This window comes from Lithobates pipiens, unplaced genomic scaffold (genome assembly GCF_037356315.1).
Source record: "Lithobates pipiens isolate NorthernLeopardFrog02 unplaced genomic scaffold, aLitPip1_a1.2 Scaffold_25, whole genome shotgun sequence".
NCBI lineage: Eukaryota > Metazoa > Chordata > Amphibia > Anura > Ranidae > Lithobates > Lithobates pipiens.
In genome coordinates this window covers 235,265,316-235,283,261 of record NW_027507787.1, presented here as the reverse complement: position 1 = coordinate 235,283,261, position 17,946 = coordinate 235,265,316, and the positions used below count along the sequence as shown (strand labels likewise).

Here is a 17,946-nt window from a genome sequence, read left to right as displayed (position 1 = left end):
GCCTGAATTTGAGTGCAGAGCCAGTAAATGGCCTTTGGCATGGCTTCATACGGCTCAAACGCATCTTTGGAGGCTTCCATATTCCAGAGTGCCAACTGGTATCCAACACCTTCAATGTCATTGGGAAAGAAAGAAATGGGGTGGGCTTAAGTCAGTGAGGTCTTCAACCGTTCCAACAGGTCGCCAGAGCTCCAACTGGTCTTTAACACCTTCAAGTTAGTGGGGTCTCCAGAGCTCCCAAAGGGTCTCCATCTCTTTTCTTTCCCAATGACATTGAATTGGGAGAGTAAGCTCAAGTTAGTGGGGTCTTCAACTGTTCCAACTGGTCTCCAGAGCTCAAACTGTTCTTTAAACACATTCAATATCATTGGGGAAGAAGACAGACGGGTTTGGCTCAAGCTAGTGGGGTCTTACACCATTCCAACGGGTCTCCAGAACTCCCAACGGGTCTTTAATACCTTCAATGTCATTATTAAACTAAAGAGGTGGGGTGGGCTCAGTTAGTGGGCTCTTCAACCACGGTCCTAACTTAAAGTGGTTGTAAACCCTTACAAACCACTTTGACCTACAGGTAAGCCTAGATTAAGGCTTACCTGTAGGTCCAAGAAATATCTCCTAAACCTATATGGTTTAGGAGATATTTGCCCGAAAACAGGCACCGCTGTCTACGGCGCATGCGCGGTAGACAGCGGCGCGCAGGCGCACTGAGCGCGGCATTCTCAACGATGGAGCTGCCGCGCGTGTCGGCTCCCGTGCGTGGGAGTGACGTCATCGCGGCTTCGCCGAATGACAGCGGCGGAACTGCGAGACCCCACCAAGAAGATGGATGCGGCGGACTACAGGGTACAGCGGCGACTTCGCTGGCTCCTGTGTCAGGTAAGTGACACATAATGGACTACTATGCGATGCATAGTAGTCCATTATGCTTTGCCTTTGCAGGGAATGAAAGAGGAAGTAAACTCATCAGGGTTTACTTCCTCTTTAACACTGGCGTCACTGACCAACAGAGGAACTTCACAACTAAAGTAGGTTTTAGTCTCTTAGGAGCCAGACCAACATTTATGTACAGACACTCCTTGCCTCAGTAAACAAAAACGACTGGATAACCCTTTCAAAAATGATAAAACCAAGCGCATGGGATGAGACTAACATTATTATAAATGGCCTGGCACGCTAATGGCTACAGCAGTTTAAAGAGTCAGCATTATTACAGCCCTAAGAATTAGGAATCTGAAGTCACATTCATCAATACTGTAGGCATGTAGCAAATCGCTACAGAAAAGGCATAGTGTGCAAAAAAAATAAAAAAATACTGTGCTGATTGCACAGTTTAGCTCAAGAACAAAAAAAATTAAAAATAAAAGTACTCAAGTTAATTGAACAAAGTACAGTACTTAAAAAAATAAATACTGCAGCTGCTTACTTTTAAAATAAGGACACTTGCCTATCCAGGGTGCCCGCGATGTCCTCCTCCAAAGCCGACCCATCCCTCGGCTCCTGGTGGGGGCGCCGGCATCTTCAGTAAGGGAATCAGAAGTGAAGCCTTGTGGCTTCACAGCCCGGTTCCCTACGGTGCAGGTGCGAGTTGCGCTGCGCGTTCTGAGTGGTTCCTGCTGTCTTCTGGGATCTGTCTCTCTCCCAGAAGACAGCGGGACTGGGGCAGGTATCTGCTCCCCCCTGAAAGGTGCCAAAATGTGACACCGGGGGAATCCGGAAAGCGGAAGTTCCATGTCTTGGTGGAACTCTGCTTTAAAGTAGAATTCCAGGCCAAACCCAACTCTTAAAAATCCTCCCTCCTCCTAACACCTATGCTGACTAACCTGTGTGAAAAAGATGTAACCAATGTATATACTTACCTATTTTCAGCCCCCTCCTGTTCAGTCAGCAGCGGCTGCAGGGGAGAAGAGGCAGCGCCAACAACGGACGGGTCATAAGATCCTATGGGTGACGTGACAGTCACCAAGCTCTCTGCTCAGGGAGCTCTGAGAACCGAGTGTTCGACTGTGTTTGACCGCTCGGTTCTCAGTGTTGGAGCCATCTGGTGACAGATGAAGAATCCAGCTAGGCAAGTATGATTGGGGGAAAAAAAATAAAAATAAATCCCACACTTCTCTTTTTAAGGCCTCGTTCACATGGCATACTACAGTGTACACCCATGCTTACCTGCACAGGTGTTCTGTGCATCCCCGTTATGTCAATTTGGACGCAGTGCCTGCACAGACACAGCAGCTGTGCCCAATCTGATATCCATGTGGGTGCAATGCCCTGGACACACACTGTCTGGATAGCTTTAGTACGTCCAATGGGAATGAGGCCTTCAATAGGATTAATGAGCAGAGAAAATACTGGAATTATGGCTTGTAGCTTAGTGGCTTTTTAAAATGGGGACAATGATGTTGACCTGTAAGCGCACAAATCACACCTTGGATGGAGTAAATGGATTGGCTGGATGTTTGGCACCTGTATCTATATGACCACACAAAGCTAAGCACCCAACATCTATGCACCTAACCCACCCCCTCACCCCACAGCACATCCAATCCTAATGCTGATGAGACAAATCAATGCCGTATTGGAGTGATCTCCATACTACAGCCCTTTGTTTGCCTTGATCCAGCCCTTGGGATCAAGGCAAGCCACCGATGGGGTACGACCCCTGCCACCAACACCAACGATGGGGCACGACCCCTGCCACCGACACCAATGATAGGGCATGCTTACCAACACCAGGACATTTTCTACTCCCACTGGCCAGAGTGTGGCCCCGCTATGAAGGGTAATAAACTGGCCCTTTGTTTAGAAAGTTTGGAGACCCCTGCTGCATTGGATCGACTAAGGTTTTAGTACTGAAATACACGGCGAAGAAAAAAAAACACGCACCCATATATGAGCAGATCCAGCGACTGCTGTGAAAAAAAAAGTGGGAAATGGCGTCCGTCACAGAGAACACTGTCATCACTTCATTGGGTGACAACGGCATAACAAAGATGGTGCACGAGCGGACATAAAATAATTTTAATGCACCTGACAGGCTACCAAAGAAAAGAATGCGTTTTTTTGCCGCGGGTCCCAGCCAAGCTTGCACCCGTGACGTGCGCAAAAGACTGAACGAATGTGACTTCAGATGTCTTCATACAGCACAGAACAGACCACACTGCCTATCTAAAGAAGATAGTATATAAAATCGCTGCAGAGCGCAGTATGCATCTTGCTTTCTCCATCCAATAGTAGAAGACACTTGTGCTCAGGTCTCTCCCATCTGTGCACAATGAGGAAGACACAATAGAATCATTAGTAAGCAGGAAAAAAAAATAAAAAAAATAAGACACACTTCCTGTCACAAGGACCGAGATCAACCAGGGATTTTTTTTTGGGATTTCTTACTGTACAGAACTAGTTCATGTCAAACTAAATCCTAAAAAGCTTTAAAGGGCGACTCCAGGCAAGGAATCAATCAGGGAGCTGCAAATTCTATCGTTTAGTCTGAAAGCCCACTTTGATTTCATGCTCATGGAATGTATTCAGTCAAATCTAATCTTTAAAAAAAATAAATAAATAAATAAAAAAAATCGATAAAAAGGGAATTGACAAATATTCCCATGATCCCTTGCAGCCAGGGCTCAGAACATCAATTTTAAATCGCTTAAAAAATAAAATAAAAAATAAAATAAAAGGCTACAAATTCCACCCCATAGCGCCTTATGAAGACTTCAGCCAAACACCCAATATTATGACAGAAGTTTAACTAATGTGTGATTAACCGCTCCCCGCCCGCCATGACGTCCTTAACTTTGAGCGGTGATATCTGAATGATGGGTGCAGTAAGGCTACTTTCAGACTTGGGCGGGCAACGGCGCTATTTTTAGCCCCTGCTAGCGGGCGAAAAATAATTAAACCCTCCCACAAAGCGCCGTTTTCCCTGCGGTTTGGCACTGCTCCCCTATTGTTTTCAATGGGCAGGGGCGGTTTAGGAGCGATGTGTATACCGCTGCAAACATGCGGCTTGCAGGACTTTTTTTACCGTCCTGCAAGCGCACCACTCCAGTGTGAAAGAAATCAGGCTTTCACACTGGAGAGGCTTTTGTTAGAGCTGTAGCGCCTGTAAAGCGCCTCAGTGTGAAAGTAGCCTTACAGACATCATTCACATATCTTGTTCAGCTAGCGATTCCCCCACACCACAACAACAATCATAGCGGCTCAGCTGCTTAATCGTTCTTATGGGCGGAGAGAGGGGACTCCCCCATCCCCCCTGCTTTTCCAGCTCGTTGCTGCCATCGGTGAACCAGAGAAGGGATCCGCCAGCCCCGGATGCTGACCATAGAGATTTCTGGCACACCCCGGAGTCTCTATGATCGTTCGGAGGTCGGGTGCCAAGTTATGACTTCACGTCTGGCCTCGGCTGGGAAGCTGAGATTGTTTTTTTTTATTTTTTTTATTTTATTTCAGGCTTCCCAGCCTAGAGGTGAGATCTGAGGTCTTATTGACCCCCATATCTCACTGTAAAGAGGACCTGTTATGCTTATTTATTCCTATTACAAGGGATGTTTACATTCCTTTTAATAGGAATATTATTAAAAAAAAAAAAAAAAAAAAAAACACATATATACATTATATATATATATATATATATATATATATATATATATATATATATATATATATATATATATATATATATATATATATATACACACACACATATATATGCAAAAGTAGAAGAGTTAAAATTCTGCTCATTATTGGGACCCGCTGTGTAGAATCACAGCAAGAGCGAGCAATCACGCCCGATACCTGGAAGTGAAGGGGAAATTTTTATTTTATATATATATATATATATATATATATATATATATATATATATATATATATATATATATATATATATATATATATATATACACATATACATATACACACACACACACACACACACACACACACACACACACACACACACACACACATCTCTCTCTCTCTCTCTACACACTCTATATCTGCACTTCCAGGTATCGGGTGGCTCGCTCTTGCCGAGATTCTACACAGCGGGTCCCAATAATAAGGAGCAGAATTTTAACTCTTCTACTTTTGCACATTGCAAGTATTTTAAACCACTTCCCACCTATAGGACATCGTAACATGAAGTGGTGATATCTGGGATGATGGGTGCAGAGATTTCCCTCATCAGCTGCTTGATTGCTTTTACAGGCAGCGGGAGGAGGGGTGCGTCTCTCCCGTGCGATCAGGGAGTCAGAGATTCCGATCCAGTGGCGGCGGGTTACCATAGAGCTGGCTGGGGACCGGATGAGCTCTGATCCTGAGAAGCAGGGAGCGACGTCATGTCACTTCCAGCTCTGGCAGATGTAAACGCTGCCTTTTTTTTTTTTTGTTTTTTTTTACCCCTGGAAAGTTGAGAGCAATGTTTTTTTTTTTATTTAATCTCATGCTTTCCAGGGTAGGGGAGATATCTGGGGTATTATAGACTGCAGACGTCTCCATAAAAAGGACCATAAAGAAGACATGTCATGACGTATTCCTACTATGAGGGATGTTTACATTTCTTGTAAAAGCAATAAAACTGATAATAAAAAAATAAAAATAAAAGGGGCAGTGCAAAAAATAAAAAAAGGTATATTTTTAACTGCCCCCCATCTCCCCATGCTCATGTGTCGCCTATGGAGATTTCTAAGTACCATCATTTGGTGTCATTTGCGTGTGCAAATTTTAAAGCGTGACATGTCAGGAATGACAAAAATGGAGAGCAATTGAGCGTGTATTATTGAATTTTATACCGTATAGTCCAGTGATGGTGAACCTTGGCAACCCAGATGTTTTGAAACTACATTTCCCATGATGCTCAACTACACTGCAGAGGACATGAGCATCATGGGAAATGTAGTTCCAAAACCCCAGGGGTGCCAAGGTTCGCCATCACTGGTATAGCCTATTTTTTTTAATGTTTTCCAAAGCTATCCCTGCAAAGGAGCCAGCATGAAGTCATCTAGCAGGACTTATTTTTCTGACCAACGTTCCTCTTAAAAAAAAAAAAAAAAAAATTGTATGTATGACTGGAGCGTCCCTTTAAAGCTCAAAACTCTTCAATTATATTTTAAATTTGGAGCCCTTTAGGCAAACTTCAAACTCACTACAGAGTGAGCGACGGCCTTGAAAGGCCGAGCGTTGAGTTGGGTGGACGAGTCGACTTTACAGAAAGCCCAGCATCGCCGCCTGCTGTGTTCTCTACAAGCAAGTTTCCACACTGCTCCTTTAAACGACTTTGAAACCTGAAAACGAAAAAAATAACGAGGCTACGCAAGTAACCCAGGCCATGCTGGTGCACAGGATGAAAGTCCCAATCGTTGTCCTGGGTGATCGTCTCTACCTGCAAACACAAGCTGGTGCAACTACTTTGCGTAGAAGCGCATACTGCGTTTGTGCCGGCAAATTTGTGCTGCAGCTTAGGTGCCCAACCCCCAACCCCCCCCCCCCCCCCCCCACCCAGCCCCGCAAATTTGATGGCCTTTTTCGCACCAGAATAGCCTTGCGCAAAGCTCGCGTGCGCAGGGTGGTGGGGAGCCACCCGTCAATTCTTTTCCTGGGATGTCAATTGGAGGTCTCGGGAATGTTCTGTTAAAATAGCAATGATGTTATTGCCACACAGCAAGCGGCAGGCAACTGGGTTCGTGTATGAAGTCAATGCCATTGGCTGGAAAACTCCCATAGAAGAGAGGCCGGTTGATTTCAGTCCTGTTCACAGCGACACAACAACAACATTTAAAAAAAAAAAATATATACAAAATACTGAAATCATGACAGTATAAAGCCCATAGGGGGAGGGGGAAAAAAACAAACAAACACTCAAATATATGACCCTTTCGTGACCAGAGGTCAATGATGCTTAGGCCAAATTTAACGGCATCAGCTAAACTTGCAATAACTCTGACCCTACTGTATGTACGTATTTAATGTTTATTTGCTATAGTATTTTAATAAAAAAAAATCCTGCCACATAAGTAACTGTTTTTAATTTATGTACATATTTCAGGTTTTTTTGGTTAGTATTTTAAAGCGGAAAGTACAGGGAAAGCTCATTTGACTGTACTTCCTCCCTATGGATCAGAGGAGTGCAGTTCATTTTACACTTCTGTGACCAGTTTTTAGTAGACATGTGCAATTTGTTTAGTTTTGACAAAATTAGTTCATTCCGAAATTTCCAAAAATTCAAACTTTCATAAATTTAAAAAAAAAAAAAAAAAAAAAAAAGTGAAAATCCAAGAAGACTGAATCTGAAAATTCGAAAATCTGAGATTATAGGTATTGGAATTTCCTTTCAAATTTGGCTGTTAGTGAAAGTAATGAATACGAATTTATCCGAAGTTACGAATTATTTGAAATCACAAATTCCTTATCTAAAACAAATGGAACGCAACGATCTAATAATAATAATAATAATAATAATAATAATGACCTTTTTATTTTTATTTAAGTCATTAATTTGTTCCATTCCATTTATTTAGTGACATGCGTTATTTTGGATAATTTGTAACTTCAGATAAATTTGTATTCGTTGCGTTGACTAAACGGCCAAATGTGAAAGGAAATTCCAATACCTATAATTTAAGTTATTTCAAATTTTACTGATTCTTTTTCTTCAGATTTTTGAATTTCTGGAAAAATAAATAAATAAATAAAAACACAATTTATTTTTCCAAAGCCCGCTGTCTGGCGCCACAGAGTCTGTCCAGACTCTGGGCAAGATCGCGACAATGGAGTCGGGATCCACCCACATGCCTGGACCATCACCCGGTTCCAATGTTTGGCAGCAAATTTCGATTTCGTTTTAGTCCCATTTTAGTCTTCTGCAATTGTTTTTAGTTTTAGTGGTATTTAGTCGACTAAATCTCCAGGACATTATAGTCGACTAAAACAGTGGTCATCAACCCTATCCTCAGGGACCACTAACAGGCCAGGTTTGCAAGATAACTGAAATACATCACAGATGATATCATTTGCTGCTCAGTGATTGCAGTATTCTAGTCTGCATCTCCCCAAGGTAATACGTAAAACCTGGCCTGTTAGTGGGCCCAGAGGACAGGGTTGATGACCACTGGACTAAAAGGTCCTGCGTTTTAGCCTACTAAAATCTCTGGTAAATTTTAGTCGACTAAAACTAATCTTAGTCGTCCAAAACCTAACGGGTGTAATTACATTATAATGCATTAGTGAACATTTCACTACAATTTCCAAACTCATTATATACTGCTGGAGCGAAAACTCTCACATGTTATTTATGGTAGTGAGGTATGAACATACAGACCAGTGTTCATTTCTAGACAGAGCAGATATCCGGTGACTGATAATCAGCAGCTCTCTGCTCAGGAAAAAACTTTTTTTTTTTTTTTGTTTGTTGGTTTGCAGCTGCAGCCACCGGGATAGTGTGTGACAGACTCCTGTCCAAGTCAAGTGAAAGCATTTGGGTGGCTAACTGCCACCTGATTGCTTCCACACACTCCAGTTACGGTACTGGCGCTTTCTGGGCTCCATTTGCCCATCTGTAGGCCTGGGACCGACATGGCGGGGCGTCTGTGGGGGATTTAAGTAGTATGCTGCTTCACTTAAAAATGACGACACAGCCACAGTAATCACAGAAAATAAATTGGGTACTGAAGTTTGCCGCCATTTCACGAGCGTACACAAAATTTAAGGTTAGACTATCTATTTACCTAGTCGTTCATATTTTATTTGTGCAATTTATTGCATTTGTGTGCCCTAAAATTCACTTAATGCGCTTTTTTTTACCTTTGCGGTAATATTGCGTGGCGTTAAAAATTTGAACTATCGCTATATTTTATTCTCTAGGGCAGTGGTGGCAAACCTTGGCACCCCAGATGTTTTGGAACTACATTTCCCATGATGCTCATGCACTCATCGGTGTAGTGGAGAATCATGGGAAATGTAGTTCCAAAACATTTGGGGTGCCAAGGTTCCCCACCACTGCTCTAGGGTGTCTGCTTTCAGAAAATTAAATAGAAATAGCTCTGACTGCAAATAAGGTTAAAATATACATCTGACAAAAAGAAAAAAAAAAAAAAGAAAAAAATAGTTGCAAAATTGCAACTGCCACCCTTTTATTCTACAGGTTTCTCTGCTTTCAGATCTAGAACCTTTTGTGGTTTTTAAGTGCATATGTTTGTTTAAAAAAATAAAAATAAAAAAAAATGCATTTTAGATTGAGTGCATCATGAAAAAAATAAAAGTAAAAAAAAATGAAAAGCCTCTGGCAGCGAAAGGGTTGGAGAGGACCTCTATGTACAAAGCCGCAGTTCTACAAAGTGGAACTTCTAATGCAAAAGACTAGGCTATGGGTCATGATGTGGATGGGATGGCAGAGAGAGAGAAGCCTGTACCACTTGAGCAAAATGCCAAAATGACCAATGGATGGATAAGACTCTCTTAGTTCCTAAATTTGAGAAACTGCCCCCCCCCCTCCCCACACCTTCCCCAAGGTCCACCCTCCAGCACTTATTTGAGTGAAGTCGTTTTGTTCCCCCCTCCCCCTTACAGAGCTAGAGACGGAGGTAAAAGAATGACGGAATGGCTGCAGGATTCCACAGAGTACGTACCTAGCCACTGCACAAATGACTTCACCATAGAAATGATGCTCTTGATGTCCCAGACGTAGGGGTAAAGGTCATACAGGATGGTCCGGTTGGGGCAGTTCGAGAGCCGAGTGAACATGGTCATCACCACTCTGCACATCTCCTCAAATTTTGTCGCCCGTCTACGCCACTCGCACACCTACGACACAAAGTTATACATCAATGTTTATTATTGGTGGGATCTGTGATAAAATAACCTGAATGTATTAAAACCACTTCAATACCGGGCACTTTCACCCCGTACCTGCCCAGGACAATTTTTGGCTTTCAGCGCTGTGAATGACAATTGCGTGGTCATGCTACACTGTACCCAAATATATATATATATATATATATATATATATATATATATATATATATATATATATATATATATATATATATATATATATATATATATATATATATCTATATATCTATATATCTATATATATCTATATATATATATATCTATATATATTTTTTTTTTTTTTTTAAATACACAAATGGAGCTTTTTGGTGGTATTTAATCACAACTGGGGGTTCTGTTTTATGCTAAAGTAAAAAAAAAAAAAAAAAAAAAAAGAAGTACTTTTATTACAGCTTACCTGTAAAATCTTTTTCTTGGAGTACATCATGGGACACAAAGCCTTAATTACTTAATGGGTTATATAGGCCACCTTCAGGTGATGGACACTGGTATACCCAATCCAGGAAGTTCACTCCTCTATACAACACCTCCTCCTTCCAGGAGCACATCAGTTTTTGTAGCAAAGCAATATACTTAATCCCAAAAGAGGGGAGGGACCTCCAAGTATATTGCTTTGCTACAAAAACTGATGTGCTCCTGGAAGGAGGAGGTGTTGTATAGAGGAGTGAACTTCCTGGATTGGGTATACCAGTGTCCATCACCTGAAGGTGGCCTATATAACCCATTAAGTAATTAAGGCTGTGTGTCCCATGATGTACTCCAAGAAAAGGATTTTACAGGTAGGTAAGCTGTAATAAAATTCCTATTTTCTTTATCGTACATCATAGGACGCAGAGCCTCAAGTAATTACTTAATGGCCGCAAGTAATTAATGGGACGTCCCATAGCAATGCTACTTGAGGGGAGGGAGAGACAACCCGCAGGGTAGCCCCAGACTTGAGGACTGCAGCACACTTCGCCGAAGGCGATATCCTCATACCTCCTTACATCTATCTTGTGAATGTATGCACCGAAGATCAAGTTGCGGCCTTGCAGATGTGAGCCATGGAGGCCTGGTGACGCACTGTCTAAGAAGCACTAAACGATCTGGTAGAGTGCACCTTAAAGTGGTTGTAAACCCTTTACAACCACTTTCACCTACAGGTAAGCCTAGATTAAGACTTACCTGTAGGTGCTGGTAATATCTCCTAAACCTACACGGTTTAGGAGATATTTTCAATTCCCCGTACGATGAGTTGTTCTGCACATGCGTCAATGTATTCGGTGCATGCGCACTTTACTAAGGGCAGGCTGTGCCGTTTCTAGGTGGGGTCATGCCGTGACTGGTGGCTCCTGCGCGTGGGAGTGACGTTGCGCTACTCCAGCCAGTCACAGAGCCATAGCTCGCAGCCCCCCGGAAGGAAGAGGGGCGAAGATGGACGCTTCTAGCCAGCGGGGACATCGCAGGCTTCTGTATCAGGCAAGTGACATATAGCGGGCTAGTGCATACTAGCCCATTATGCTTTACCTTTGCAGGGAAACAGAGAAAGTAAAACCCATCAGGGTTTAGTTCCTCTTTAAAGTGAAATGGGGGGGAAGCTTACCCCTTAAATCATAAGTTTTAATTATCACTTGCCGAATCTACTTAGCGACAGTGGATTTCGACACTGCCTGTCTTTTCTTAGGACCCTCTGGCTGAATAAATAAGACATCAGTCTTACGAATCTGAGCAGTTGCCTTAAAATAGATTTTCACTGTTCTCACCACATTAAGACAATGTAGTGACTCTTCTTCCCTGGAACATGGTTTTGGGTAAAAACGATGGCAGTACAATATCTTGGTTCAGGTGAAACCAGAAACCACTTTTGATAAAGAGTCTGGAAGAGGGCGTAACACCACTCTGTCCTCATGACAAATCAAATATGGCTCTTTACAAGAAAGAACAGTTAATTCCGAAAACCCTCCATGCTGAGTATATAGCAACCAAAAATACCAACTTCCTTGTCGGAAGGACTAGGGGAATATGTTGTATTGGTTCAAATAACTTTTTTTTGTAACACAGACAAAACTAAGTTCAAGTCCCAAGGGTTCAAGGGAGGTTTGACGGGCGGGATAAGCCACAGACTAAAGAATGAGTAGCAAGTGGTCTTTTGAAATTAGATCGATAAAGCTGAGACTTGGCCTTTAATAGTCCTCAAGGCCAATTTAATTTCTACCCCTAATTGTAGAAGGCAAGAATTCTGCCTATGATACATCTCCAAGGGTGCCAACCCCTTGGATTCACACCAGGAAACAAGTGCTCCAGACTTTATAATATATAGTTCTGGAAGCTGGCTTCCTTGCATTAATCAGGGTAGAGATAACTGACCCAGAGAGCCCATGTTTATTCAGGATGTGGGTTTCAATAGCCAAGCCCCTAAATTTAGAGACCGTAAGAGTCCATTCACACAGGGGCAACTCCTGATCCGACTTCAGGTCGCCCCTAGTCGCCTCAGGTCGGACAACATTTAAAAAGCAATGTAAGTGAATGAGAGCCGTCTTAATGCACACTACTGAAGTCGCTCCGACTTCAGAAAAGGTTCCTGTACTACTTCTATCCGACTTGTAGGCGACCGGTACCCATTGATTTCAATGGAGATCGCCTCCAAGTCGGATCTCCGTCTATACGGAGGCGACTCTGACAGAATTATCAGCTCTCAAGAGGGAACTCCACGCCAAATTTCTGAAAAAAATTTGGCGTGGGTTCCCCCTCCGAGAGCATACCAGGCCCGCAGGTCTGGTATGGATTCCAAGGGGAACCCCCTACGCCGAAAAAACGGCGTGGGGGTCCCCCCCAGATCCACACCAGACCCTTATCCGAGCACGCTACCCGGCCGGCCAGGAAAGGGTACGGCCCCCTCCTGAGCCGTACCAGGCCACGTGCCCTCAACATGGGGGGGTGCCTTGGGGGAGGGGGGGCGTGCGCCCCCCCACCCCAAAGCACCTTGTCCCCATGTTGATGAGGACAAGGGCCTCTTCCCGACAACCCTGGCCGTTGGTTGTCGGGGTCTGCGGGCGGGGGGCTTATCGGAATCCGCGAGCCCCCTTTAATAAGGGGGACCCCGGATCCCGGCCCAACACCCTATGTGAATGAGTATGAGGTACAATGTACCCCTACCCATTCACCTGTGAAATAAAGTACAAAAAAAAACACAACACAGGGTTAAAATATTTTATTGCACAGCTCCGGGGGTCTTCCGTCTTCGGGGGTCTGCTCGCCGGACTCCGCTATCTTCTTGTAGCTCTTTTGCTAGCGGAGGAGTCCGGCTTTCTTCCTCGCCACCGGCCTCTTCTTCCGACTTCGGGGGTCTTGTCCCCCTCTTCGGTTCTTCTGCCGGGCCACCACGCCTTCTTATAGCTCTTTTAGAGGCGGTGGACCGGTCTTCTGTCGCCGCCGCCGCCGCCTACCATTCTTCTTCTTCTTCTCCAGGAGATGTTGACATGACGCTCTCTACAGGCCACAATGTCAGGGACGCGCTCCGCTGCCACTTATATAGGGACAATGGGGCGGTGTCACATGGGTTGATGTCACATGGGTTGATGTCACACGGTGACCCCGCCCCCTTACCATGTGACATCAACCCATGTGACCAACCCATGTGACACCGCCCCATTGTCCCTATATAAGTGGCAGCGCAGCGCGTCCCTGGCATTGCGGCCGGAGAGCTCGTCGAGTCAACATCTCCAGGAGAAGAAGGAGAAGAACGGAAGGCGGCGGCGACAGAAGACCGGGCCACCGCCTCTAAAAGAGCTATAAGAAGGCGCGGTGGCCCGGCAGAAGAACCGAAGAGGGGGACAAGACCCCCGAAGTCGGGAGAAGAGGCCGGCGGCGAGGAAGAAAGCCGGACTCCTCCGCTAGCAAAAGAGCTACAAGAAGATAGCGGAGGAGTCCGGCGAGAAGACCCCCGAAGACGGAAGACCCCCGGAGCTGTGCAATAAAATATTTTTTCCCTGTGTTGTGTTTTTTTTTGTACTTTTTTTCACAGGTGAATGGGTAGGGGTACATTGTACCCCATACTCATTCACATAGGGTGGGGGGCCGGTATCCGGGGGCCCCCTTATTAAAGGGGGCTCCCGGATTCCGATAAGCCCCCCGCCCGCAGACCCCGACAACCAACGGCCAGGGTTGTCGGGAAGAGGCCCTTGTCCTCATCGACATGGGGACAAGGTGCTTTGGGGTGGGGGGGGCCGCACGCCCCCCCTCCCCCAAGGCACCCCCCCATGTTGAGGGCACGCGGCCTGGTACGGCTCAGGAGGGGGGGGCGCCCGCTCGTCCCCACCCCCTTTCCTGGCCGGCCGGGTAGCGTGCTCGGATAAGGGTCTGGTGTGGATCTGGGGGGGACCCCCACGCCGTTTTTTCGGCGTAGGGGGTTCCCGTTGGAATCCATACCAGACCGGCGGGCCTGGTATGCTCTCGGAGGGGGAACCCACGCCAAATTTTTTTCAGAAATTTGGCGTGGAGTTCCCCCTTGAGCTCATTCTCTGCTTGGCCACGGCAAAAGTCGCCTGGCCTGGGGCGACTTGTAAGTCGTCCCAAGTCAGGTTGAAGTCATCACAAGTCGTGTTGAAGTCGTCCCAAGTCGCGCTGTGATCTTAACTCAAGTCATGTACAAGTTGCCTCACTCAAGTCGCCTACAAGTCGTGTTGCCCCTGTGTGAACGGACCCAAAGGAAGGATGGAATATCGGTCCCTGTGAGAGCAGATCTGGCCATAGTGGGAAGGACCATGGGCCCTCCACTGCCATCTTTACGATTTCTGCATACCATGACCTTCTGGGCTACCAGAATTATCTGCTTTCTTTCCAGCTTGATCCTGCAAAGAAGTTGTAGAGGCAGCAACTGAATAGGGGGGGGATGCATAGATCAGTGAGAACTGATCCCATGGGGTCACCGACACATCTGCTCTGCATGCGAGTGGATGCCTTGTTCTGGCCACAAAGTTGAATAACTTCATGTTGAACCTGGATGCTAGAAGATCTATGTCCGGTGTCCCCATCTTTGGCAAACAGCCCGAAATATGTCAGGATGAAGAGACCATTCCCCTGGGAATAACTGCTGGTGACTCAAGTAGTCCGCCTGCCAATTCTCTACTCCCGGAATGAAGACTGCCGATAGGCACGGAACATTCCTTTCTGCCCAATTAGAACATGGTTCACCTCTCTCTGCACTGAGACACTCTTGGTGCAGTCTTGGTGATTGATATAACCCACAGCTGTGGCATTGTCGGATTGGATCCTGACAGGAGAATCCTGTAACCTGAAAGTCCAGGTCTTTAGATCAAGACGCACTGCCCGAATCTCTAGGATATTGATGGGCAAGGTTCTTTCCCTTCTTGACCCCTGTCCTTGGACAGTTGTCTTTTCTAGTACTGCTCCCCAGCCTGAAAGGCTGGCATCCATCGTTACCACTTTCCAGATGACTGGTCTGAAGTATTTTCCTTTCAGAAGATTCTGGGTTAGTAACCATCAAGTGAGGCTTTGGCACACTCTTGTGGACAGCCACATTGGCAAGTCTAAAGCTTGAATTGTTTTATTCCAAGTAGACAGGAAACTGTTTTGCAACAGTCTTGAATGGAACTAGGCATAGGGAACTGCTTTGAACGAAGCCCCCATGGTTCCTAGCAACTTCAAGCAGAGGCGAATGGAGGGATCACCGTATGACCTGACCATCTGCACCAGATCTCTTATGGAGTTGATTTTTGCCTGAGGCAAGAACAGCTTTTCCTGGGCTGTGTCTCTGATCAGACCCAAGTACTCCAGCCTTTCTAGCGGTATTAAGGAAGATTTCTCTAGGTTGAGAATCCAACCCAACCTTTTCAGATAGTTGGTTGTAGTGCGTACGCTTTGCTCCAAACGAGCCGCCGACTGATTAGTAATAGATCGTCTAGGTACGCTACGACTGTTAAGCCCTGTGCCCTTAACCTTGCTAGAGGTGAGGCCAGCACTTTGGTGAACACCCAGATGCTGTGGCTAGCCCGAAGGGCAGGGCTACAAACTGGAAATGCTGCTGTTCTAACACGAACCACAGAAACTTTTGGTGAGCAGGAACTATAGGTACATGCAGATATGAATCCTTGATGTCGACTGAGGTCAGAAGTTCTCCTCATAGAAGGATAGAAACGACTGACCTGATCGTCTCCATGCGAAAGGAGCAGGTCTTCAGGAACCAATTTAGATTTCTCAGATCTAGAATGGGTCTGACATCTCCATTTGGTTTTGGTACCATAAAAAGGTTTGAATAAAACCCCAGACCTTGCTCTCTTGTGGGGATCTGTATGATCACCTCTTGAGATATTAATCAGTCTAGTGCCTGAAACAGAAACAGTCTTTTCTCCAGATATTTGGGAACGCTTGACCTCAGGAAGCGAGACGGTGGAAAGTCCCAAAATTGCAGCTTGTACCCCAGCGTTACCGTGGAGATGACCCATCTGTCCTGAATTTCTTCTTTCCAGACGTCTGAAATTTGCATAAGTCTTCCCCCCACCTTGGTGAGGGAGGTTGCCTCTTCATTATTAGGCTTTAGGATTTGAACCCAGGACTTCTTTTGAGCCTGGGTCTGACTCAAAGATTTTCCTCTAGAGTCTGACTGGGGAGGCCATCACCACTGTATAGAGGCGGAAGCCCCTGGCATAGGGGAAAGAGCCCGTTTAAATGAAGGGCGTTTATACTTTCTTTTGATTGGCAAAAAGAGTACTTTTCCCACTAGAAATTGTTTGGATATATTTGTCCAAATCTTCTCCAAATAGTCGCTCCCCACGAAACGGGAGCCCAGTTAGGAGGTCTTTACATGGTGCTTCAACTGACCAAATTTTTTAACCACAGGATTCTACACATATGCACAAGAATAAGCGCAAGGTGGGACGCCTGGTGAATAGAATCTTTAATGGCATCTATGGCAAAGCATAATGCTTTTGGTAGTTCAGCCAAATCCTGAGCTTGTTGTGCAGGAAGCTCTCTAAGGGCCTGTTTAAATTGGTCCTTTTGGGATTGACAGACGCTTATTGCAGCGACTGCAGACTGAGTAATGGCACCTGCCATGGAAAAAGCAGATCTCAACAGGGATTCCAACTCCTCATCTGTTGAATCCTTAAGCATCTGTGCATCGTCTACTGGACAAGTTACGCCTTTATTCACATTGGAAATCGCAGCGTCAACTGCTGGTATTTTCTATCTTTTGGAGAATTTCTCCCCCAGCGGATAGAGAATTGAAAATCTCTTCTTAGGAGGGAGAAAATGCTTATCCGGGTGATCCCAGTCAACAAAAATAAGCTGTTCTAGTAATGCATGTGTAGGAAATGCATGCAAAGGTTGAGAGGTTTTTAAGGAACCCAAGGAAGAAACCAAACTTTCAGGAGACTCCTTTAGGGGTAGCATGAAAGGAGAATGAACAATCTCCGTAAGAAATTGTATCAGCGATTTCTCAGAGTGAGAGGCTGAAAAAGGCTCATCTACCATGGTTTCCTCCACAGAGGAATCATCATCGTTTTTTTCCTCCTGATCGACTGAGGGCAACACCTCATCCTGCGCCCACTGTTCCCCATGCAAAGGTTCTGAAGTGGGGGAAGGAGATCTAGCACGCTTCCTATCCATTTGAATGGAGGACTGCGATTAAAGCCGCTAATCGTTTGTCCAGACCCTGCAGGGAGGAGGAAAAGACATCTTCAGTCACGTATACAGGGGCTGAGGTATGACAAGCAATTGCACCATCAATTTGTTCCAGTGGCTCACCCTGGCATGCCATAACTGGCAATTCAGGCAAGGATAACAGCATGGAAATGTGACTGGGGATCCTAGCGCCTGCGGGTCGAAACCTTTACGTTTTTGGATTTTGTGGTGTCTTTTTTGGTAGGCATAGTCCCAAGTACAAAAACAGAGGCACTATACAAAATTGCACTCAATCGCTGAAAATAGTCATGACATTTAAAGCCGCTATGAAATTCAGCCTAGTGCTGGGAAGTGTTTAGTTCCTGTATCAGGAATGCCAGTTTGCAACCCTCACATGTCCCACAGCTCTTGGGTCCTTGTGGTGCAAGCTGCTTGTTTTCTCCTCGTCAGCCGAAGAGAGACTGTCACAGCTGTGTTGCA

At 45.2% G+C, this 17,946-nt stretch overlaps 1 protein-coding gene across 1 annotated transcript in view; it reads right to left on the bottom strand.

The window, feature by feature from the left end:
- Positions 1–17,946, bottom strand: part of OGA (O-GlcNAcase) — a 96,611-nt gene that overhangs the window by 25,454 nt on the left and 53,211 nt on the right. Inside the window, 1 exon segment of the mRNA XM_077455681.1 lies at positions 9,621–9,795. Within this exon segment, the coding sequence (XP_077311807.1) occupies positions 9,621–9,795 (175 nt within the window).